The 24,115-nt window shown below is 36.1% G+C and overlaps 1 protein-coding gene across 5 annotated transcripts in view; it reads right to left on the reverse strand.

Moving 5' to 3' along the window:
• The window catches only part of ETV1 (ETS variant 1), a 65,892-nt gene that overhangs the window by 41,348 nt on the left and 429 nt on the right, over positions 1 to 24,115 (reverse strand). The window contains exons 1-5 of one of the 5 annotated variants that reach the window (XM_027639085.1): positions 23,841 to 23,946; positions 23,544 to 23,677; positions 22,669 to 22,756; positions 20,861 to 20,908; positions 11,083 to 11,136 (exon numbers count right to left, since the gene is read on the reverse strand). In XM_027639085.1, coding sequence (XP_027494886.1) covers positions 11,083 to 11,136; positions 20,861 to 20,908; positions 22,669 to 22,756; positions 23,544 to 23,588 — 235 coding nt within the window. In that variant the 5' untranslated portion in view covers positions 23,589 to 23,677; positions 23,841 to 23,946. Of the gene's footprint in view, positions 1 to 7,106; positions 7,228 to 11,082; positions 11,137 to 20,343; positions 20,486 to 20,860; positions 20,909 to 22,668; positions 22,757 to 23,543; positions 23,678 to 23,840; positions 23,947 to 24,115 lie in introns of those variants that run through there. The other 4 variants (XM_027639082.1, XM_027639084.1, XM_027639086.1 and 1 more) reach the window with 4 other exon arrangements.

Genomic DNA, 24,115 nt, shown 5'->3' on the forward strand with positions numbered 1-24,115 from the left:
TGAACCTGCTGACAAATACCACGGACACTGGATAACTCTGAGAAGAATACAAGGAAATTTGCAGAACATTGGTGGGAGGGAGAAAGGGAGGATTAAGCTAGGAGGAGTGAACTGACTCACTTTGATGTCTGAGGGGAGTAGGTGAGGCAGGACGAAGAGCTCTCCCTCTCCCCCTGCCCCCAAAATAAACAGCGGCTTAGTGCTCTCTGGAGCAGGAAGCGGTAACCTAATAAAATTAAACCAGCTGAGTTCTGTAGCAATTGAACTAAAACACGTGGATAGCTGAAGATGATTACAAGGAGGAAAGAAAAAAAAAAAATCTAAAGCATTTTTAATCCCTCTATACTGGATCTGCAACCTCCAGGACCCCACAGAGAAACAGGGCTGCTCTTCAGCTGCATTAGCTTTCCCTGTTAAAATCCTGAGAGAAAATCAGGGGCATTTGTTTCTGCTGTTATGGATAATGTATCTGGCTCCAAAGGCTCCCAGGCAGGGTGCAAGAAGAGGCAATCCACCTTTAGAGCTCCCGCTAAAGAGCAAGATCTTAATGTAAGAACAAGCCTCGGAGAAAACTTAAATTGTATTCCTACCTGGGAATTATCAATAAAGTTAAATGCAAAGAGAAGAGCTGGCCACTAAATCAGGGTCTGTGTGCTTTTCTGAGGACAGGATTTCCATTTGCAGCAATTTCCAAAATTTAATTTAAATTCTAAGAGGTAATGGCTAAGCACTATGTAACTTCCATTACTAAAATATCCAATAATATCCCATCATTTTACACACACACATACACACACACATACATACACACTTTCCACTTCAGGTAAATCTGCAGTTTGAGGGGTCTGGGGTCTGGATTTTAATAGGTTTTGTAAAATTGGAATTATGAAGAAAACTTTGGAAATTATAACAAGTATTTCTGCTAGAAGAAACAATAAACTTTAAAATAAGCCATTTTGTATTCCTTCTATTTATTGTTTTAAAGGTATCGTCAACTTCATATTTAGGGAACATGCCCAGAGCAGAAAACAAACAGGAACTGATTCTGCCTCATTTCCCCTCTTATGGAAAAGTTTCAAGTTACATCAATCTAATTATTATCTTATTGTTGTTCTTTTCTGATGTATTCACACAAAGAGCTAACAGCCAGCTATAGATGAGAAGGTTACTGATCTTATACTTGCAGCTGGACAAAATGTGAATGAAATTGGATTTAATCACTGGTTCTGCCATAACCCAAACGGATTTAATCACTGGTTCTGCCATAACCCAAACGACTGGTGACAGAAGGTGAAGTCTAGTTTGTAGTAGTTCAGTCTTAAAAGCTCAGTTTGCATCCCTATAAAAATAAGAAAATATACTCATAATAAAAGAGCATCATAATAAAAAATTATCCTTAAGGATAATCATGCCTGTCTGTCAGTTTGCTACTCAAGAATATGCAAAAGCGTAGAAGCTAATAAATAATGAAATGTACTACACAGTGAGCGCTCTCTAGCATGAATTAAACAACTAATTTAAAAGATTATTTACAATTTGTTTTTATTCTAGCAACTCTCAATGACAGTAAAAGGACCAAAATTGCATTTTGAGATTATTTTTAATTTTATTTTACCTTTAATAATAAAAATATGTATACATTCATAAAACAAGTATAAATTAACTCAGCATAGCTAATGGGATGTTCGTTTACATCTTGCGAAGAGAGAAACTGTCACCACTCTAAATACATGTGTCCTTCATGCTTCATTGTTCAATTTTCACAAATGCTCACCAGTAAGGCAACTCTGACACACCTAGTTTACAGATCATTAAAGGAAGGCTGAAATCTAAATCTTTAGTTCACTACCAAAAACCACCGCAAAAACTGCAGTCTCCACTGGAAAAGGTGTGGGCCATTGAAATAAGTCAACAGTAAAATTCAGCTCACAACTTTTATCACTGATTCAACAGGGAAACAAAGAAGCCATTGTCAGAAGTGGTTAGTCTGGGAACATAAAGTCAGGACTTATTAAAGTAGGCCGATTTTCAAAGACTCTTAGCAAAGTGCTCTTTCTGGAGCCGGTAGAATTCTGACCACCTGCAACCAGGTGCTGGTTCTCAACACGGATATTTAAGGCTTCTGCTGCTACTTGAGTATTTACTGTATATGAGACTTGCAACTGAATGTACATTACCAATAAACATGCTGCACAGTACATGTTTTCTGAAGCCAAGTGTTCCTGAAGTTTTATGATTATTTTACATGTGTATACAATCAGTAAGACTGACAATTACATGGTGGGTATATTTTCTATATGCATATGTATATATGGAGATATATATGTGTGTATATATATATACATATACAGAATATGTATATATACACACTGAGTATACACTGCGTATACAGACTTGTATTAAACCAGTTCCCAAATCTAATCTCAAATCCTTGAAACTCTTTGTCTTTACTGAATACTGACACTTTAAAAAGTCCCTGTTGTCTCCACTTCCCTTAGTGCTTTGGTCATGAGAAATTTTATTAACAGATGGTTAATAAGGAAACATTGCATTCAGTTTCAGCATGAAGACAGAGTATTAAAAAAGAATTAAACTGTTTATCTTTTTTAGCTATACATTAGAAGCAGAAAGGAAACAACATCTGAGCAAGGAGGATCAAATTAGGAAGACTGGGAATTGTTTTTGCACACACAATTTTTCAAATGTACTTAATGACAACTCATAATATATAAATTTAAAGACAAAAACCTGGCCAGTCAGTAACCTTCCTCTTCAGTGACTGCAGGACTCCGCAGTAAATGTCATTGCTAAAAAATATTTCACTACATTAACTTACTGGCAACCACACTTGCTGAATAAGTTCATAAACAGCCACAGGAAAAAAAGACAACCAGAAATAAAGCTGCTAATGATTCACTCTTTTCTAGCATGCATAATCCTCAGCTTATAGAACAAATAGATACGTAAGAATATATTCTTTACCAAGACAGTTCACTTCTCTATTTACCTCATCAAGGTCAAACTATAATCCAGGAACAGGGAAGAGTAATGTATTGAACACAAGGAGAAATGAAGAATAATTGAAAGGAAAAAAAAGAGTCCCTTCTTAGGGAAAAGACGAGCACATCCCCTGAAAAAGCAATCAGTTTTCCATTTACCAGTTTAAACTAGGTTTAGATCATCCCTAGAAAAAACACTGATGAATTCTAAAACTTAAAAAATTAGCAACCATTTGTGCATATTTATTGGATTATAAATGGTTTCACTGTGATTACTTCCTAGTACTGAAATGCACATGACCAAATCAAAACGACTTAGCACCTGAAACAAGGACTATTTTTCCTCTGTGCTTACAGAGGACAGCGATATTGGTCCTACTGGACAGGAATGTGTCACAGACTCCTCAAAGCTTAACCAACGTTTACAGGACTGTCACTCTCTCCTCTTTTTTTAACCTGCTATACCCCTTGAAAACTTCCATGGTACTCCATGGGAGAGCCTGATGTCTATCTTCAGTTGCTGAGGTAGCAAGCAGAAGACAAAAAAATTATACAGACTCTAAAAACATTTGAACTAAAGAAACATATATAATAAATAGAAATGGATGGACTCTACTTGCAGACTGCCTTATTTTACATCATTCCAGAGCTCATGGATTTTCAAATCATTATTTAGACTACTACTGAAATACAAACCTCATTTTGCGAAAACACTGCATGGAAAGGAGTTCTAGGAGAATAACAGTTTTGTGTCAAAACAAACACCCTACAGTCTGCCTTATTTGGTTTCCATGTGACAATACAGCAGAAAGAAGTTTCTGCATACTTTAACTCAACTGGAACTGAAAAGATCTAATACGTACACATACTTCTGATGAAATTAACCGAACAACTACCTGTTTAAAAACTAAGTAACTGCAGTGTTAAGAAAATACTTCGACTAAAAGTCATAATGTGAGGATCACCAGTATTTCCACAGATGGGACCATCACAGAAGGAAGGAGGGGAGGCTTCCTCAGAGAGGAAATTGAAGGCTTTTTCAAAACTGAAAATTCAACATTTTGAATAAAATATGTTTAATGTTTTTGTTTTTATGTAAACAGACCTTAGGAAGTGATCTGACAGCCTTAAGAAATTACCATTTGAAAGAAAAAAGTCTACATGCTTCATCTTTGATCTAGGAGAGAGATTTATCACAGGACAGGATGACTGAAGTTTATTCATTAGCTGATAACCTCCACATGCAAGCCAAGCCTTTAATCTGCAATAAAAAAGCAGCAAATGAGGATGGGGCTCTGTGGAAACTAAGTCAGCTTGGCTGAGCAAGGACACGCTGATGGAAGGCCATAGGGGAGACAGGAGGAAAAAACCCCACAAGCCAGATTGCTGGCGACCATCAGGTTCACAGTGGTCCTGTACAGTTAAATGATGTCTGCATAAGGTGTCTGCTGTGTCTGCTGTCTCTGCGGATGCCCAGAGATACCTTTCCATTAGCAATAAAACTCACATGCATGGTGGGCACTATGAAAGAAAGCTTTCACACTTTAAAAGTTTTAAAAATCAGAAGTTATGTACTTGATGGGGTCTTCTAATTTGATTCACAGTGCTATTGCCACCACCAGTATTTACAAAATCTCTGAGCCACTACCACTATTAAAATCCAGGACAAAGGAGAACCTGAACTCCTTCCACCTTCAAAGCTGGAAATACAAGCAGAAACACAAATAAACAGAAATTGCTTACTAAAATCACAAAAAACCCATGAATTCTCTACTGTTAAGATCAGAAGTCCGAGGCATTACAACCAACACTCTGCCTCTTGGTAAAACTTTTTCAATAATTAAATCTTGCAATTATGGAAAAAGACGCAACTATAGCACATTTAAATATTTCCAAAAATACTCTAGAAGAAGAAGGAGGAAAAAAAAAAATCCATATTAACACAGGCTAATGCCCAGCAATGAACCACAAAATGAGCCCACAAAGTTCTCTAAAAAGACAAATATTTGTAATTTCTTTTGAATGTGAATTAGAAAAACAAAAAAGAGAGAGAGAGAAAAAAAGAAAGTTAACAGCTGGTAACAGTTTCAGTCCTGCTTTAACAAAGGAAGCAAGTGCTCAGTGACACAATGAAAGAAGGGAGGCTATCTAAGGCAACTACGAAGGGAGATAAGGTGGTCAGCATCGACTCCTCAGTCTGACCTCTCCAGCTCTTACAACAGCAATTGCACCGGACTGTCTTTGTAAAATGCTTTTGAGATCTCTAGATAAGTGATCATTAAGAAAGCTGTGTATCTCGCAGCACAGTGATACATGCATTTCTGTACCTACTTCAAACCAGAAACAAAGATGTTAAGCAACATGCCCAAGGTCATGCAAAGCTAAAGGCAGGAACAAACCACAAAACCCCGACTCTCACAGCCCTTAAGAAAGAATCCATCACAGTCGGGCATGCACTAAAATAAATAACTAAATCTCTCTGTATTTGACAACATATGACCTATGGAAGGAAGTAGTTTCAAGACAAGTGGCAAGAAACAAAACACAGCTGCAGCAGAGAGCCCTACCAGGGAATAGCTCAGCACCAAGAATAAGTAACAACACCTCGTAGAATATTTGTCGGACTCCCTGCCGCAGCACCACCCTTGCAGAGGTACACTCAAAGAAAAGGTGATTGCAGACACAGAGACTCTAAAAAACGTGAAATTTGGGGGGGGGGAACCAAAACCAAAAAAAACACAAAAAAACCCCAACAAACACAAACATAAAAAGACACCCAAAAAACCAACCTGAAAACACACTAGTGTGTGCAACTCGCCCCCCCCCCCCCCCAAAATGCTACCAACTGCAATTTCTAGGACATTGTGCACTACCAAGACATAACTACCAGCTGCCTATGTAGTGAATCATCACGTTAAAAAATGTCATGTTTTTTGGTCCACTAAAATTTTCTCAGGGAGCTGCAAAATTAAACTATTCTGCATCAAAATCAAAAACAAATCCCTTAAATAGATCTCCTTTTGACTTCAGGCCTGTCAGAACTTATAGCATTCTGGTGTTTTCTACTTAGTTTTAATTATGTGGGCTTTTTCCTCCAAAATATGTTAAATTAAGTGAAAATTAACCTCTATCAATTGCTCATCAGCTCTTGCTATACTAAAGCAAACAGGAAATGCTCTTCTAGGTCTGAAATTCACCTTTGAAATTTAAATCACAGAAAGAAAGAGAAAGAAAGTAAAACAAACATAGCATTTTTCACCTGGTAGTGCGAAAAAAAAATCATTATTTTGCATGCTGCAAACATATAAGTAAATATTAAAGCTTTTCCTCATTTAAAGTGCATTTGGAATATCCTACACCATTAGTTAAAATGACAGAAGAATACAGCTACCTGAAGCCTGTGTAAAGAATCTCTCTTTAACAGGCTTTTAAAGATTGCAAGCCAGAGCATCTAAAAAGCACATCCCTGAATAATTTAAGGCTCCTGGCATCTACATTGAAAGCACTCCTTTGCTAAAACTGGAGGAACAAAAAAGAGGTAAGAGCAAGAATAAAGGTCATGAAAGATCAGCGACAAAATAACTACTAAAAAAGTATTTTTCCTATCTTAAAGTTTAATCAGACATGGAGGAGCACGGATTTTACAGCCAGCTCTTCCCATTTACTGTCAACAGCTGTGGTCTAACACTAACATTTACCCCTGGGCAGTGTTAAGGCTGTGATGATCTGGAAAACAACACAGGAAAAAAATGAAAGAGAAGAAAACTGATCAAGAAGGTGAAGTACAAGACAAATCTTCATTAAAAGAAATCTAGTAACAAACAAAAAGCCAAAACCAAGAGTTTTTCATTATTTTTAAGTATGTAACTGACATTTCAGGGCAAAAGAAGAAAAAGAAAAATCTAAAAAAATAGATTAGTCCAAAAACATATTATAAAAACGAAACAAAATGTGATTATGCTATGAAGACACAAGGTAATACAGTTTGGTGTAGGGTAATCCCCATTTATAACCAATCCTACCTAGGTCAAATTACAATTCAGGGTATTGTTGACAATACCAAGTTTTCTTTGCCAACTACATCCTTTAAACATCAGCAAATCCTACCTACTTCCTCTTGTGTCTGTCACAGAAACCATCCAAATAAAGGGAGCAAGCAATCTTCACCTCAACAGCTATTGACTCCAAGCAAACTGAACACTTTATTCATTTTTACTCCTGCAGTGTAAAGTCCTTGCTGTTCTACAGTATCTGAAAGCCTCGCCACTGATTACAAGCAGTTCAGGATCTGGCTCCTCCTCAGTATATGAAAATGGACTTGAAACAATAGGAAACCTTATCTGACGAAGTTAACACAGGTCACCCTTCTCCACACGTGAATACTGATTTTATACTGACAGAAGAACAGCTTAATTAAGTTTTATGAATTAGATAAGAATTTGGAAAAAGAGTCATATACAGAACTCTGATTGAAAAAAAAGAAAAAGCATTCACCTTTTTAGGGGAAAAAGATTTTGCACCTTTTCTTTACACAACTTCTCATGTAACTGTTTTAAAGAAGAGTCATTAGGAAGTCACTTGAATATTCAGCAAACAGGTGAGCTGAACTGCAGAAGCAGATTCAGAATAAGGCAAAACCAACCTGCCTATCACAGAACTTTTAAGTAAATGCCTGTAAAAGTGATTCCTCACTCTTTTTGTGGACTTTATTTTGTATGAGAATGGGAATGAAAAAGTAAGAAAATTACACTAATATGCAACTCAGTATTTTCCTAGTGCAACTTCAAACAACAACAACAAGAAAAATCTTTTTCATATACATTTTTCTCCCTCAGAACTCAAGAAGTTGAGTTCTCACAGAAAGCAGAAGGTTACAAGAAACTAAACTCTGTTCTGTTTTTCAAATTTTATCCGAACAAGGCAGTTGTTTTCTACTCTACATTCCACTCACTCTAAGCAAAACTACAAAAAGGTACTTTGTGATAGGTATGCAAAGATAAAAAAATATTTAATAAAAACGTAAGAGAAGATGGGGCTTTGATGACAAAAAAGGAAGGTTTGAAAATGCAGACATTTCTAAGATTCTTATGGTAGGAAGGACCCCTTTCCAGAAGACATAAAGGAGTAATAAAATAAATTCTACCTTAAACAGGTAAACTGAAGCTTAAAGCATTAAGGGAAAGCTTGACATGCCGGATCCTTAGCTAATAGAAATATGCGTAATTCCAATAACGTCAATAATACCACATGAAGTTATGCTAGCTGTTGATCTCACTCATAATATCTAAAGCCTACACCTAACTATAAATACACATATTATGTTTGCTTTTTGAAAATGGATTGAAGTTTAATAGCAACTCATAATTGAAATATTCATGGTCCCAAGCTAGCTTTGAAGTTAAATCCCTGAGTGGATAAAGTGGACTGTATATCTAATCTAAACTAAATGTTTCCCTTAGTTACTAATACCAGTGCAGTTTCACTAGTTATAATCATTATTACAGAAAAAAATGCAAAACCCACAGCACTTTAAGGGGCATTTAATCCTGCTCAGTGGTAGGACACAGCACATGATCTTGGCAATATCAGTTCCTCCGCTACCTTCCACATCTTGCTCCAAGAGCTGACCTCTTCAAATCACCAAGCTGGTAATTTCTAGGCAAGAAAGTTTTAACCACAGCTTTCCAGTATTGCTACTGCTACCAAAGTTTCTTAAGTCTCCTTTTAATGTCACGAGTTTCAGTTTAACACTGCAAATCTGCCTCAGCTTTAAAGCCCATTTCTCAAGCAATGAATCCTGAAATAAAATGTCATTAATTTTTGCACCTGGACTGCAGATTGTAACTGTTTCACTGGAGCACTGCAGTTTTCTTTACATACTCTGCACATCAACCACATCCCTCTACCTATATCCAGCTCCGTAAATAAAACTTCTGCAATGAACCACAGTTTAGTTGCCTTTGAACTAGAGTGGCTGTGACCTCCTTCACTGGTTTACACTTCTATCCTTCACCATTTTTGGCTCAATTAAATGCATTAAACACTAAATCCATGAAAGCTTGTCCATCCTCTCCCACATATAAAATAAAAATAAATTTAAAAAGAACCAAAACCAAAGTGCTCCTGCCAGACTGCTGCCAGTAACAGGGCGAGTACCGTGCAGAGGTATGGATTATATATAGTAAGTCATTATAATGGAGTTTGAAGGCAGGTTTGGATCCTAAAGAAAATGGTCACAATTGTGCTACTTCTGCAGCAGTAGTTTCCCCATGGCTTTGGTTATGTTGATCTCTGTTCCTGTTTTGCAGAGCCCACAGCTACATACCTTAAAACCAAGTATACGTCTGAAACTCCATAACCTTTGCCAGAGTAGCTCACCAGGAAGCTCTCCTGACCTTTACTTAAGATAAAGAAACCAACTGAAACGAAGAAATAAATGTTCCTTTGATAATACTGTGTAAGCTGTGGCTAAGGAACTTTGAAATACAACAGCATTAATAAAATAACCATATTAGGAGTATTTCTTTATCACCAAAAGCAGTGACCAGCTTCAATGGGGCTTTTCTTTCACAGCTCACAAAGTATTTTCCAAGAATCATTGACTTGTTGTATAACGATAATTGTGGGTTAATAGAAGCCCCAACTGAACTTTGTACTGTTACACAAAGGATATATGCATGAATGACTATATTTGGGCACAATTCCCTATGTAAAATAACGTATCCAATTTTCAATTTATAGATTGTTTTGGCTTTCACATTATAATTTTTTTAAAAGTCTTTTAAGACAGAGGTAGGAAAAAAACCCTGTTATAAGGGCAACTTTATAAGTTGAAAAGTGACTATGATTTTTGGTTGGTTTATGAACATGAACTTTGAGAGAAAAACAAAAATAAATTGCTGCTGTGTGGGAATACTATCCTGCACAGCAACAATTCCAGGGGATGAAAAAAAAAAAGTGTGGGGTTTTTTTCCTCACAAAATGCTGTTATGAATACTCTCAATAAATTCTTCCTAGAACAATTCCTAGTAACTGGAAAAATAATCTAAAAGATTTATAGGAAAACTGAATTTGTTTTTTGGGTTAAAGACTATTTTAATGCAATTCTTCCCAATCTCTCTAATATTAATCTTAATGTTTCAGTACATGAATGCTGTATTTAACAGCTATCTGGTTTAGTGAACTGCAGTAATTCACTCCGATAGGATAAATTATTTAAGTTATCTAGCAAAATGGAAAAGCTCCCATGCGCTCTGCTACAATCAGCAGACACTGTTTAGAAGAGACTTCTGATGATGGAGAGAAGTCTTGCCATGAGGAATAAAAATGCATAAAGGTGCTCCAAGAAGTCTATGACTTTGTCAGATATTTCTCATGCTATGTCCTTGCAACCACCCAAAACCAGAGAACCAAAGGTACAGCAAAGGGGAGCCAGTGCTTAACAGAATAGTAGCATTTTAGCAGGTGAAAGCAAGACTCGAGTGGCATAGGCTGATAAAAATAGGTTTAGGTCCTTGTTAAGTAGAGTAGAAAACAAAGCAAAACATTCAGCTTAATGTAACTCCTGCTTCCTTCCATTAATTCAAAGGGAAATTTTGTCTGAGCAACAAAATGCCACATGCTAAGATAACTTAAAAATGTTTCAGCAGTAGCTGTATTTCATTGATTATGTGGAGAACCGTATTTATTTGTTGATACACAAAACGTGTTGAGCAGCCTGATTTCTGCTCAGCAGAGTTGCCTCCTATGTCCCACGGTATCTGATCTGTACCGGCTCAGAATGCTCCTCTGCTCACTCTACGGACAAACTCCTTCCAGCTCCACAACTTGAGTTTTTCCATGCTTCCCTGGGGCTCAGGGTGGGAATGATAGGAGAGGGTCCCCTGCTAAAGGTTATACCTTCAGCCCAAACAACTTCTTTTGGCTGCACATCAAAATGCCACTTGCTTTATCTGCTTATCACACTGATGTCACCGACCAGCAAAAGGATTGCAGATGACACAATAAATAACAAATATGAAGACCCAAACATAAATATACAAATACATATTTTTAAGAAAGTGATGATTCGTACTATACTTACAACTTTCAGCCTGATAGTCTGGCACAAACTGCTCATCATTGTCAGGTACCTGAGCTGAAGAAAGAAAAACAAAAAAACAAACAAACAAACAAACAAAAAACAAGAATTAAAAGAAGCCGTTATAGCATAAATAAAGACTTGTGCTTAATTCAAAGCACTGCCAAGTTTAAAACTAGGATTTTTTTTTTCCTTGTTGAGTATGAAAATCAGGCAAGCACATCATTTTAATATCTGATAAACCCTGGGGTGAAGCTGTGCGGTGCAGTCTGAGTCCACAGCAGCCCCAGCACAGAGCAATGGGAATGGGCTGACTTGCCCTGCCTCACTCCCTGCACCAGGGTCTGGACCTACCATGCCACAGGTAAAACTCATCAGTGCTCAGTTTCAAAATATCTGAACACTAAGTCCACATAAAAACAAATCCTAGTGATTAACACTTATGCTTCTTTAACCCCAAACTACCACACCTTCGGTTTACTTAAATGTGATTCCAATTGTTTGTGGCAGTCAACCAACACAGTAGGGATTTTCTGATATTATTTCAAACATTCAAAAAGAACTGTTTTACCAGACCACAGAATTCCTGGTTCAACAACAACATTTCAGACATAAAAAAAATTTACTTAAAGCAAAAATCATGATTAATATCCATTCATCTTATGTAGGATCATCGTTGCTTTTAGGAGACTTTCATCACAAACCAGAACTATAAAATACCATCATTTCATGCTCTGCTAATGGATAATTTTGCTCCTGTGGTACCTCAGTTCCTTTTCATTGTATATCTAAGACATTAACCATCTCTCAAACGGTGTTGTAAACTCATTTAAACCATTTAAGCTGAAATACCACTAAATGTATATTACAGATGAATGCATTCAAATAACTGCAGAAAATTACACTGAGAAACGGCATCCTCAGAGCAAGACTGCTGCTGCGTACATCCTGAGAGAGATCCAGCTTATCATCTCAACTTTGTCATCGTTTCCTCAACATACACACTAACAGGAATTACTACAGCAAAGCTGCATAAAATTATCTGTTTAAAAATACTTTAATTTACACAGTTCTTGTCTAAAGATAAGCAAATAATTCACATGATCTTCATTAAAAGTTAACATCTGCCATGATCTGGTTACCCAATGAGAATTGAGAGGTAAATGCTGCTTATATAATCATTTATCAAAACTGTGACTATCAAATTATTAAACACATTAAGTGATAAAATGTAACTTTCATGTCCCTCAGAGCATTTTCTAGTTTAGAAAGTGCATACTCCTCATCATATATGTACAATTGCTACCAGTTATAATTTGTTTGAATTTAAAATACATATTTAACTATAATTACAGTTATTTTCAATGTGCACTTCAGTACTCTTGATGGACCAGATCGCCACTCCTTACTCAGGAAATATTTCTAATGACTTAACTGGAATTTTTTTTTTCCTGGTAAAGAGTTCAGAATCAGGCTCATTACTCTAAAATTATTTGCTCTGGATTTTAAAATAAATTTAAAATCTTACTGTCTTAATTGGAGAAAGTACCCCTTAAGAACAAATGACCTTGGGAAATATGCAAACGCAGATTTGAAAAGAAGTGTAAGATAAACCCACTAAGTGTAATTAGCCTTACTGTGAAAAAAAAGCATAGCTACTGTTGCTTTGTTGTTTGGGTTTTTAAAGAAAAAAATAACATTACAGTAAATCATCCTTTTAGGATAAATCAGTGCCTCTGAGGACATGTGGGCTCCTCAAAGTTTGAAGCTGTATAAAACACTTATTTTACCAACCCAAATATTCCCAGTATTTTTGACACATTAAATTTCTCTTTCTTCCAGAGAAACTACAGAACTTTTACCAAAAATGAACTCAGGGAGCCCAAATATTAATACTCTGTAATTTCTGACATTTCATGCAATTGACTGCATGCAAATGTTTGGCATTTTCCTTACAAAAATGCCAACCATTTGACTGTCACAGAAGAATCCAATTATGAAATCAAAGTCTTCTACTTAAAAATCAGTTCATAAGGATTTCTTATATTTCCAATTGTTTTTCAAGGGTCTGTGAGTACATTCAGATTTAAAGTAATTGTATCAAGTAATTTCTTGTTTACAGAAGACACATCCCACGCAGTTTTCTTAAGCCAGCTATCATTTTCAAATGCAGCAAGGAGGCTAGTAGAACTCTAATTTTTTAACACACACCTGCAGTTTATATATACATATATATGTATTAATCTGTGAATCTAGGATGTATGAAAAAGCCCTAAAGAAAAAAAAACCTCCTGTTTAAATACAGAGGCTACATTTAGCGATTGCAGTACTGGGACAGCTAATGTCATATAACTTTCCATAGAGCATACTCTGCACACCAGACAGCTTCACCAGTGCTTTGTTCTGGTTCTATCACTTTAATTTGACTTAGTCCAGAACAAATCTGTTGTAGAGTTTTATGTATAAATATCAGTAAATAAGGTTCTTTTCGGTTTTCCTCAGCCATAGAGTAAGGAAAAAATAAAATATGTCATGGAAACCTCTATATTACTGCCATTACACCTGATTTGCTCTTGTTTATGGAATAAACAAGAAAAATGTACTTCATTCATGGATCCCCAAAATTTATGAAGGCATATTTAATAGAGATCAAAGCACATCACTTTATCAGTACTCTGGAAACAGGTGGAGACTGCACTGTCAAAATTTAAATACAATATTAACATAGCCTTAAAAGCCTCTTTAGAGAAAGGAATGCAGCAAGTTAAGAAGTATTTAAAACCCTGCCAACTATAAACAAAACAAATAACAACATCCAAAATGTTCAACCCAGGAACATGCATTTCTACTGGAATCTAATTTTAGTAGCATCAGTACCTTAGAAATGAGCCCAAAAGGCTATAGGGAGAAGTTAAAAGGATCTGCTAGTGGAAATGAAAACTCAAATTATTCCTTCATTTAATCCGATATTATTTTTAAACTAGCAAAACTGAAACTCGCACATGATCATGCTGCTGAAATGCAAGCAATCATCCTCATACATAGAGATTCCTTCCACCAGCACCTTGCTGTGAGAGGGCAAATCATTGGGATACATCATCCCATTACTCAAGTAGAAGAGGGCTTTTGTACCTGGAGTTTGAATAATTACAGGCAGACTTTGTAGCAAATTAAATAGACTAGTAAAGACCCTTCAACATGAATGTCTGAAAGGAAAATGTACTTGCAGTGTTGCAACTGTCTGCACATTTATATACATATGCCATTCATTTCCTCTTTTATTCACAAATACTGCAACTCAGCAAGCTTGCCATAAAATCTTCATTGGTCTTCTGTTAACATACACAAGACACAGTGCATAAATCACCAAAACTTTTTTTTTTTTTACTTTGCCATTCAGAGGAAAATTGAAAAAGATATCTGAAATGATCACCTAACCGAATGAGAATATTTCCCTGAGCTACTTAATTATGGGGGTTTGAGAAGGCAAGTGTATTCCAAAAGACTAATAAAAGGTTTTGAAAGATATTAAGCATGTGGCTTTTACTGCTAATAGCAGGAGCAGCTACATCAGTTCATTCCACATTCAGAGCCATCAAGCCTCACACTCCTGAAGCAGACATCTGCAGCATAAACTATCCGACTCAGCCTAGAATATTACCAAAAGTTTTCTTTTTCTTCTGACTATAGTTGTAACATCTCAAGAGGATTTGGGAAGTGTACAGAAATGTTAATGATGATCTTGAGATGTTATCAGTTTAGGTTTTACAGTTTCACTACCTACTAAGTTAAAATCAGTTTGCCAAATGCAAACATTCACAGCAAAAAACACTTAATACTTGTTTGTAGTTTTTAGAGCTTTAAACAATCTTTGAAAAGCTGAACTGACAGCTCATTTTGCAAATGGAAAGCAATTTTGGGGGGAAAAAAGTTTAAAACTAGGGCCTGTTAGCTTGCTTTCATTGCAAGTAAACAAAAAGTTCCCATTAACAAGCATCCAGGACAAAAGGAGTTAATATTTAATTAAAACCAGCTCTATCCACTGTAACAATGACCTGGAGCCAAACAAGGCAGAAGATGTATGAGTCATTCTTTCTGCCAGTGAATGAGACAGCTGATCTCCGAAGCAATTCCTCAAGACAAGCAGTCAGAACTGGAGTTCTGCCTCCATTCACAAAAACACAGTCCAGCATGAACCATGTGGCCCCAACCACAAGCTTTTCATGTCACACCCTTCCAGAGAGCTACAGCAAAGTAAACTTGAACTTTAGGCATAAACACACTGATTTCACTGCTTTGTCTCAAGATGCAGCACAGACCTGCTGAGGAACATTATAAATGAAAAGTTAAGCAAACTATAAAGGGCTTAAATTTAACTCTTCCTACTCCCAGTCAAAAACTGCTTCCAAAAGCTGAGCTGCATTCCAGGGAAAGGTGTTCCTGTTAAAAAAAAATCGGAAACGTTCCAGAAAAACAAGAAGCTGCAAATGCTTCACTTAAAACTTTATTTTGGGTAGCAGAACACTTCCTGCGGTACTGTGTGCTCTGACCTCATGCTTCACTTTTAGAGCTAAGAGCAATTAGTTTTAAAATATCCATCAGTTATTCAAAGTGGTAAAAGAAATTGAAATTGACAGGAAATTCTATACGAACAGTAGTATTTTGGCTTCAGCTAAAATAAGACTTCAGGCCTCAACAGTAATGGATCTATTGAGTTTTCTTTGATTCATTGTCAAGTCTGAATATCTGAAAGATTGGCTAAATTGTAACTAATTCCTGAAAGAGCTGGGGGGTGGGGGGCGTTCGTTGGTAGTTGTTCTTTTTCCACGGGAACAACTGTCTCTAACAAAGAAGCATTCAGGAAGCAAAACAGTGACAAATTTCAAGATGGTAAAAAATATTATTTCCCATAAGCACTGGATTTGCTGTCAAAACAAGCCAAAACCCTTTTTACATAATGTGAGATACTCTGACTAATAAACTTAAATGCAGTTCAAAACTAGCTCCAGATCTCAAAATTCTTCCTTATGTGAATAATCCCTAGGAATATGAAGATGGGTTTGCAGAATCTGCTCTTCATTTGCTGCTATACTAAAAATGAAGAAAAAAGTTAGCTTAAAAGGAGCGCTCGCATTTAACATTTTGCTCCACTATGCCTTTGAAAATTATTATTTTGAGTAAAAGTTATTTACTTTTCCAGCAAACAAGAAAAACATTATTACTTTCAGACTATTACTTCTTGCAGACTTAAGACTTGCAGATTTTTGGTGGATTTATTTCTTTGGGGTTTTGTTGGGTTTTTTTTTAAATAATATCCCCTTCCCTCCCATTTTGCCTAATCTAACTCTTCTCCTTTTTTGCGCAGATATTTAAGATCACAAGTTACGAGTATTAGAAAACCAAATCTGTCAGATCACTAGAATCCACCAAAAAAAAAAAAAGAAAAAAGAAGACATTCTCTGTACTATAAACTAAAAGTCTTTTCACTGCTTTTAAGAGTGTTTGTCCTCATTGGTAAATTTCAGCCATGAAGATATTATCATTTTTTGACTATTATTACTACTATAAAAATTGATAAAAGTAGACAATTCTTGAATATGGCTACATACAATTTGCCTTACACTCCGTAAATCTTACAACTTTTGGGAGAAAAAAATCTAGTTAGCCGGATTAAACAAAGCCACTCTAACTAGAGCACTATTTGAAGATCTAGTACTTTTATTAAAAATAATCCTTTAAGAACCAGAAGCTACTTACTTTCACACCTCCTCATTTAAGAAATAAACTATAAGTCAACACTTGCTTAGACATCACTGCGACACTGGTGGGACCTTCAGGTTAGGAAAGTAGAGGGCAGAAATTTCTTTTCTAAAGTTCATTCCAAAGTTGGGTGTTAATTTTTTGAGAAAAATTACTTACTTTCAGATACTAAAAACTGGCTTCTGAATACTAGTAGCTTGTAGAAGCCATCCACTCAATGTAGCTGAGCCACAGTAGAGTCATGAACCCGTCACCTGTAGCTATTATTTCAAATCACTTTCTCTTCACTTAATATTTTTGGTTTCTTTTCCAAATCACTCAAAGAACATTGTATTTTATTTTTCAGTATATTACCATCTGAGAAGCTTCTTATCTATTGCTCTAAGAAGCAGATCTAGTACATATATTATTTGTATTTGCTTGGGATGCTTTTTATGTATTTTTAACAAGCTCAGGAGAAATTAGTATCTGAGTAATTTTAAATAAAAATCTGGGTTTTGGTAATCTATTATTCCCCAAAAACAAATGCTCTCCCCATAGAAAGGAGACACTCACTCACTAAAAATTTGTTCTCTCTTCATTTTATTCCACAGTAAGAAGTAAGAGCTACCATGATAACATTAGATTAATATTTGAACCATTTTTTTCAAAGCACTGAAGAATTGTTATGTCAGAACCAATCTGATTCCAAATATATAGAATTAATAAAGTAATTTTACAGTACTATCGTGACAAAATGTTGCCACTGAGTTATTTAAATATAAAAGAAAAGATACCTGAATAATATTTGTCTTAGTTAGCAATAGGCAATTTTAACTATTTCAAAGTTGAACATTGACAAAATTATTAAAGGCTTCCCATTTTCAATTTCTGGCATCAGAAAACAGTTATACCCTATCTTCTGTCTTGCATAACAATTGACATGAGGGAACCTTATTCAGAGTAAGTTTTACATCAAAATAATTTAGATTCTTTCTTACATAAATAATACTACACAGAGTAAGAACCAAAACTCATTTCCATAAAAATCTAGTATGCAGCTAGTGGAATACATTTGTAAGCTTTCTGTAAGTAGTATTCAGCTTGTTAATTATGTAGTGATAAAATATTAAAGAGGTTACTGAATTGTTTACATTTGGATTAATTCTTTAATACATGTGAACCACTCACCATTTCCAACAGGAAAAGAATACATTTCTGTTTATTTGTTTACCACCAACTTGTCACAGGTGACACTAACTGTAAAAATCTCCAGGCTAAAATGTATGATGTAGTAAGGATAGCTCAAGGAAGAGCAAACAAAAAAATTCTCAAGCATTATATTTGTGTGCCATAAAATGCAACTCACTTTCTTCTCCTAACTAATAAGTAGATTTTTGACCTGGTTACTCCCCAGTGGGGATCTGAACTCGTGGGAGAAACCTGGTCAGCTGCCACTGCTTTTCTTAAAAAGGGTCAAGATGTTTTAAAATTTCATGGTCATTTCCCTGGCTCCAGAGCTTCATGAAAAGAAATATGTAAACACTACTGATGCTGCCAAATTGGCAGACTTCTAGCCTATGAAGGTCCAGAAGAACATAAATGGACACATCCAGCAATGGGTAAACAAGTCTGATTTCAAAATCTGTTTCCTGGCTAAGCTCATCCATGTAGACATTTGAGCATAGCTACAATATCCTCAAACACTAGTACATTATAAAGACTACTGAAAGTTGTTTAGGGTGGGGGTTTTTTTTTACTAAAACTTTGGGATCAAGTTAACAGCTCAATACTTGATGCTCTCAACTTTTTATTTCAGTTTTAGTTTAGGCCGTAGGAAAGCTGTGCAAAGTTTGTGTTTTATGAAACAGTTAAAACCACGGCTTGGCCCGAAACACAGAGATTTCTTAAAGTATTTCTAGGACACTGGAAAACCTGTAAAATTTAGCTATAACATGCTATAGACAAATAACATTATTTAGTTTTATTATCCTCTGCTAGGCAAAAAATCAACTTTTTTTTTTCTTTTTTTAAATATTTACTATATCATTTTATTTACCTTTAAGAAGGTTCCTCAACCTAGCTGACACAGGACTAGACACCTTTTTCTCAGAACCTATCTAAATTTATTCAGTGAAATACACTCTGATAAAGAGGTAAAAATGCTCTCGAACAATTCATTCTAATCAAAAATAAGCAATGCCTCTAGAGTAAAAACTGCAATTATATTAATATATATGTACCTACAGAAATCATTAGTTTTAAATTCTGTATTATTTTTAAATTTCCATTATTATCTGCACATGCATTATGAATATTCCTGTATTTTTCTAACTTATGATCAAAGAATATAATTTTTTCAGAAACAAAATCATCCATGCCAGTGAAAAAATCAAAGTTATCCTCTCCAAATAAAAATAGTATCTTTTGAGTAGTACTTTAACATAATTCTAGCTTGCTAGAATGAATGAGATAATACCACATAAAGAGTTCCTTAGGAAAATTACCACAGGGAGACAGCTACAGTTGTATCTGTTCATTATACTACAAAAATTATCTTAGTACAGGACATCCTGTTTTCAATTATTAGGAAAGAATCATGTTAATTCATAAAAATATATCCTCTGTTCCATTAATTTAAGGAGGGCTTTCTGATTATATACAGAATAACCATATACTAAGAATAATGCTATGAGAATAAAAATGTCATCAAAATAAACAATACCCCACAACTTACTTATAGCTAAAGAACTTGACTAACTATATATAAAGCTGTTAAAACAGAATCAGTATGTAGGCAAGTAGTCATCAGCAATATTTCCCTCTTTCTATGTAAACCAACAGCAAACATTTCACCTCAACATCCCTCCTTTCAAAAAAAATAACCAACAAAACCAGAACATCTCTTCTATAAACAGCTGTGCACAGTCCTGTACATGATAAAAATTAAACATATGTGAATACTCACATCCATTTTGAATCAGGACAAATTTAGAGAGATTTTTTTAACTTTCATCAAATTCATGTCTATTTCAGATGCAGAAGTTTACATATAAATGTTGACCAGAAATATTAAGAACAGGCAATGCACAAAAATCTTGATGCTTCATATAAAGAGTATTGTAAATATCAAAGTAAAAAAAATCAGAAAATACTGCTGAAAAGAACAAATAGACTTCAACTAGCACAAAGCTACCTTGCAACTTGTTAAAGTTCTTTTAATGCAGCAGCACATTTTTGTTATTGTTAAACGAATCTCTCAGCAACTACTCTAAATTCAGATTTGTACATTATTGTTCTTAAACATTCTCTCTTCATTAGAATGTGCTGTGCAAGATTATTTGAAATACTTAAAAGAACATGCATGTGTAAAACACACCAATGTTAGTTTTCTAATCACCCAGTACACAATCTCACAACTACAAATACGAAGACAAAAATAACATGCAAAATAGGTAAAGGTTTCTAGGAAAGAAAAAAAGAGAAAATAAAGAAAAAGGTACTGTTTAAGTACTTCATACACACCTAATGTTCTGTGTTGTGAACAAGGTGGAAAGAAGACACTTGCACTTAAATCTTGAAGCATCCCGTCCCGATGAACCCAGAGAAACTAATTTCTGCCATCAGAAAAGTACTCCACCAGAACACCAAATAATTATATGTGCTGCTGAAAAGGAAACAGCAAGCCCAGTTCTGGCTGTATGTAGTCTCTCGAGGTACAATAATATAAACCTGATCAATTGCAATTAAAATCTGAACAGAGGCTTAGAACTTGAAGTCTTGGTGCATTAGTTCTTGCCAAAAGCAGATGTGATTGTGAGCTGGAAGCAATTTCTCCTGGTAATTTGTGATGACACTGGGTAGAGCAGCCCCAGAGTCCCCAAAGACAAACTCATCAGAGGCTCTAATGTATGCATGACACATGAGGTGGCTCTTTTAGAGCTCAATTAATTGGGCTGAACATTAAGACAGCAAGTTCAGGACTTTTTTTTTCCCCTCCAGAGTTGTTTTTCCTCTTTTTAAAAGCAGTTTTTTCCCTTACCTTCAGCAAGCCATGTCTCCTGTAATTGGCTGAGATCTTGAAAGAGTTCTGCAAAAACATAAAGACATAGATAAAAGACTCATACCTTTAATCTTTTCATAAGATTAAAATATGTTCAAAAATATATTTTTCCCTAAGAACAATATACATGCATCCTATTTTGGCAGTCAAATGTATAGACAAAGTAGGTATTTTGGAGTATCGGTTAATGATTTTTCTACACCTATTAATAAAAAAACCAGGCACTTACTGTATTGTCAACTCTTGAAATAATAACTAGAACCTTAACGAAGCTCTGTAGAATAAAAGGCTCACTCAGCAATACATAGAAAAGTTAAAAATTATAATCTTTCTTACAGGTGAGCTATTTCTCCTTATATAATTCAGGCCTCCTCCTGCAATATCTGCCCCAGATAAAGCTTACTCAGACTTCAGAAGTTCTGCCTGAGCAATAACTGAGTATTTTTAATAGTAGGGTCATATCTATCATATAAAAATTCTGAAGCCACAACCTGAGATGCAGCAACAGCAAACAGAAATGGGAAATCTTTTGTACTTCCCCTTATGTTTTACTTCATATGACAAGAAAATCACCACTATTTCCTCTATGCTGTACTCACTGTACTTCTTTAAAGTTAAAACCAATTTCTTCATAGATTGAGTTTTGCAGCAGTTTATCTTCTTTTGCAATTCACTGAAATCAGTTGCTTACAATGCGTGTAAACCAGAGCAGCATTCGGCTTACTTGGAAACCTCAGAAACTCAGTTATGAAAATTCTGTTTACTAAGACTAAGTAGGATATTTGAACTAACAAATGGTTTATTTTTAATTTACTGTATTTTGAGAGAGACTTCCTCTCTTATGAATGCTGACAGACAACTATTTACACACACTTAAATGACAGAGGCTATTCATTTATCCTGTGGACTGATACCTCACATTCATATTGGGAAATGACTTAAAATCAGAAAGTTGCTTTCCTTTCAATCTACTTTTCCAGGCAAGTAGGGATTTTGAGAAGTTTATCAATGTGTCCTGAACCTGATAAGATTTATACAGGGGTAAGTTATAGGCTCCTACATGCCTTCCTGTATGTCTTACGTACTCACAGGGGCGTAAGCGTAGTACATATACAGACCTGGTAACCTAAAGAAGTGTTAACAGCTATTACTAGCCCATAGTCCTCAAGCTACAAACATGAGTGACTACTGATGGGACTAAGTTATAAATCTTTGGCCCTCCAAAACTTTCTCAATTCTAGGCTTCATTAACCGAAATTTCCTGGATTTTTAACCCTATTAGTGTCGTACAACAACAGAAACAGCCCAGCAGACACCAGAAGCCTGACCACTAGCTCTACAGCAAGCTAGAATGAAAATCAACAGTCTCCACATTCACATTCTCTCACTCCTGCTACCACCAGTGAAGACATACCAGTGAAAAGGATGTTAAAAGACAGGAGGAATGAAAAAAGCCTTAAATCTCAAGAGGTCTGATGGTGAAAAAGCCAGGTGCCATGACTTGTGTCAGAGGCTGCGAAGTCTTGGCCTCAGTGCACAACACCTGTGTGCCACATGTGCACAAAACCCAACAGGGTAAGTCAAGGAAAGAGTATCAACTTTATCAATTTACTGTCTTTGCCAGTTTGTTTTGCAGTAGTAAAGGTAGTTTTCTTGTCCAGTTTATTCAGATTGATCTACATATATTTATCTCAAAAATAAATAAATAAATAGCTCTCAAAAAGCTTCTCTGCTTTAGTAAGAAAGGGAGAAGGGGGGAGGGAAGGGGGGGAATGACAAGCCCTCACCTTCTGAGTCATGAGCCAGGTCTCTGTTAATGAATTTTCTTTTCCTGACATTTGTCGGTCTCTCATTACAGTTTCTCCCACGCGGATTCTATAAACAGGAAAGATCAGTTACTTTAGAAATTGAAGGTTTGGATTTTGGTTGGTTTGGTGTGGGTTTTTTTTAATTTAATCAAGGATACTCAAAGTTGGCATAAGTTCTTTACATTTTCAAACAGGGAAATGATTGTCTTGCAGCCTTAAATTTCTAACAAAAGATATTGCTGAGCACCCTAACATCCTCCAAAAGAGTCCTGTGGGTAAATGCAAAACATTTTTATCTATCTATGTAGACATCTATTTGTACAGATACATATATAATGTGCTCAAGCGGCAACACAATACCAATCGTGTATTTTTAGCACCTAAAGTATACAAACCTACACAATAGCCCATAAATCCCTTCTGCGTAAGCTATGCAGAACCCAGATATGAAATTAAAATAGACTGCTTTGTTTTCTTGTGTTACTTATAAAATTGTTTGCAAAGTCCTGAAAGAAAATAAAAGGAGAAAAAAAAAAGGTTAATGTTTGCCTCAACTTCATTCTTCTGAACGTTGCAGGCAAACACAGCCAGAAACTTTGAATGCAGCTGCTGCTGCTCTCTCCTCTCATCTGCTAATCATGTGCATGATTTTTTAATCATCCCAAAACTGTCTTTAAAAGAACACGATGCTTTATTGCAATAACTAAGAAGATAGGCTCATCTTGCAGGCAAAGCTCCCAGATGAAGAGTCGCCCCTACAGCGGTAACAAAGCAGAGACTGTGTCTGTAAAACTCCCCCACAGAAATAAGTCGGAGTCAAGTTTATAAACACCAACTTTGAACTGATCACTCACATTGGTGACCATGTAAGGCACTTGCTGGTCATAAAATCCATCCATTCTGCAGCTCTTCCACGAGTCTTAGCTCAGTGTTTTATTTACTGGGCATTTGATCTGGAGATTTCCTCGGGATCTGGACTCCAATCAGCCTAGAGGGGAATACAAGATGGCTTTTAGATTTTTTTTTAAAAAAAAAAAAAAAAAAAAAAAAAAAAAAGAGGCAGCAGCATGAATGAACTGCTTGCATTTGCATAGCTAATTAACCTCAAAGAGTCCCATTCATAAAAACAACCCTCCCTTCTCTGCCTTCACCTGGGTTACGCGCTCCTGCCAGCAAAACGCGGAGCAAAAGAACTGCGAGGCGGCGGCGAGCGGGGCGAGGGGCAGGGGTTTATTTACACTGCCCGCCGTGCCCGCGGGCGATCCGCGCCACCGGCAGCCCCCGCGCTCGCGAACGTGTGCTCAACTCGTAATGGCGAACGCGGGGCTCGCCGCGCACCTCGCGGCGGCGGCGCCCGGCAGCCGCAGCCACGCACACACACACACACACACAGAGACACACACACACCCCACACACGCCCCCCCCC

This window comes from Corapipo altera, unplaced genomic scaffold, assembly GCF_003945725.1.
Source record: "Corapipo altera isolate COAL_440 unplaced genomic scaffold, ASM394572v1 44, whole genome shotgun sequence".
NCBI lineage: Eukaryota > Metazoa > Chordata > Aves > Passeriformes > Pipridae > Corapipo > Corapipo altera.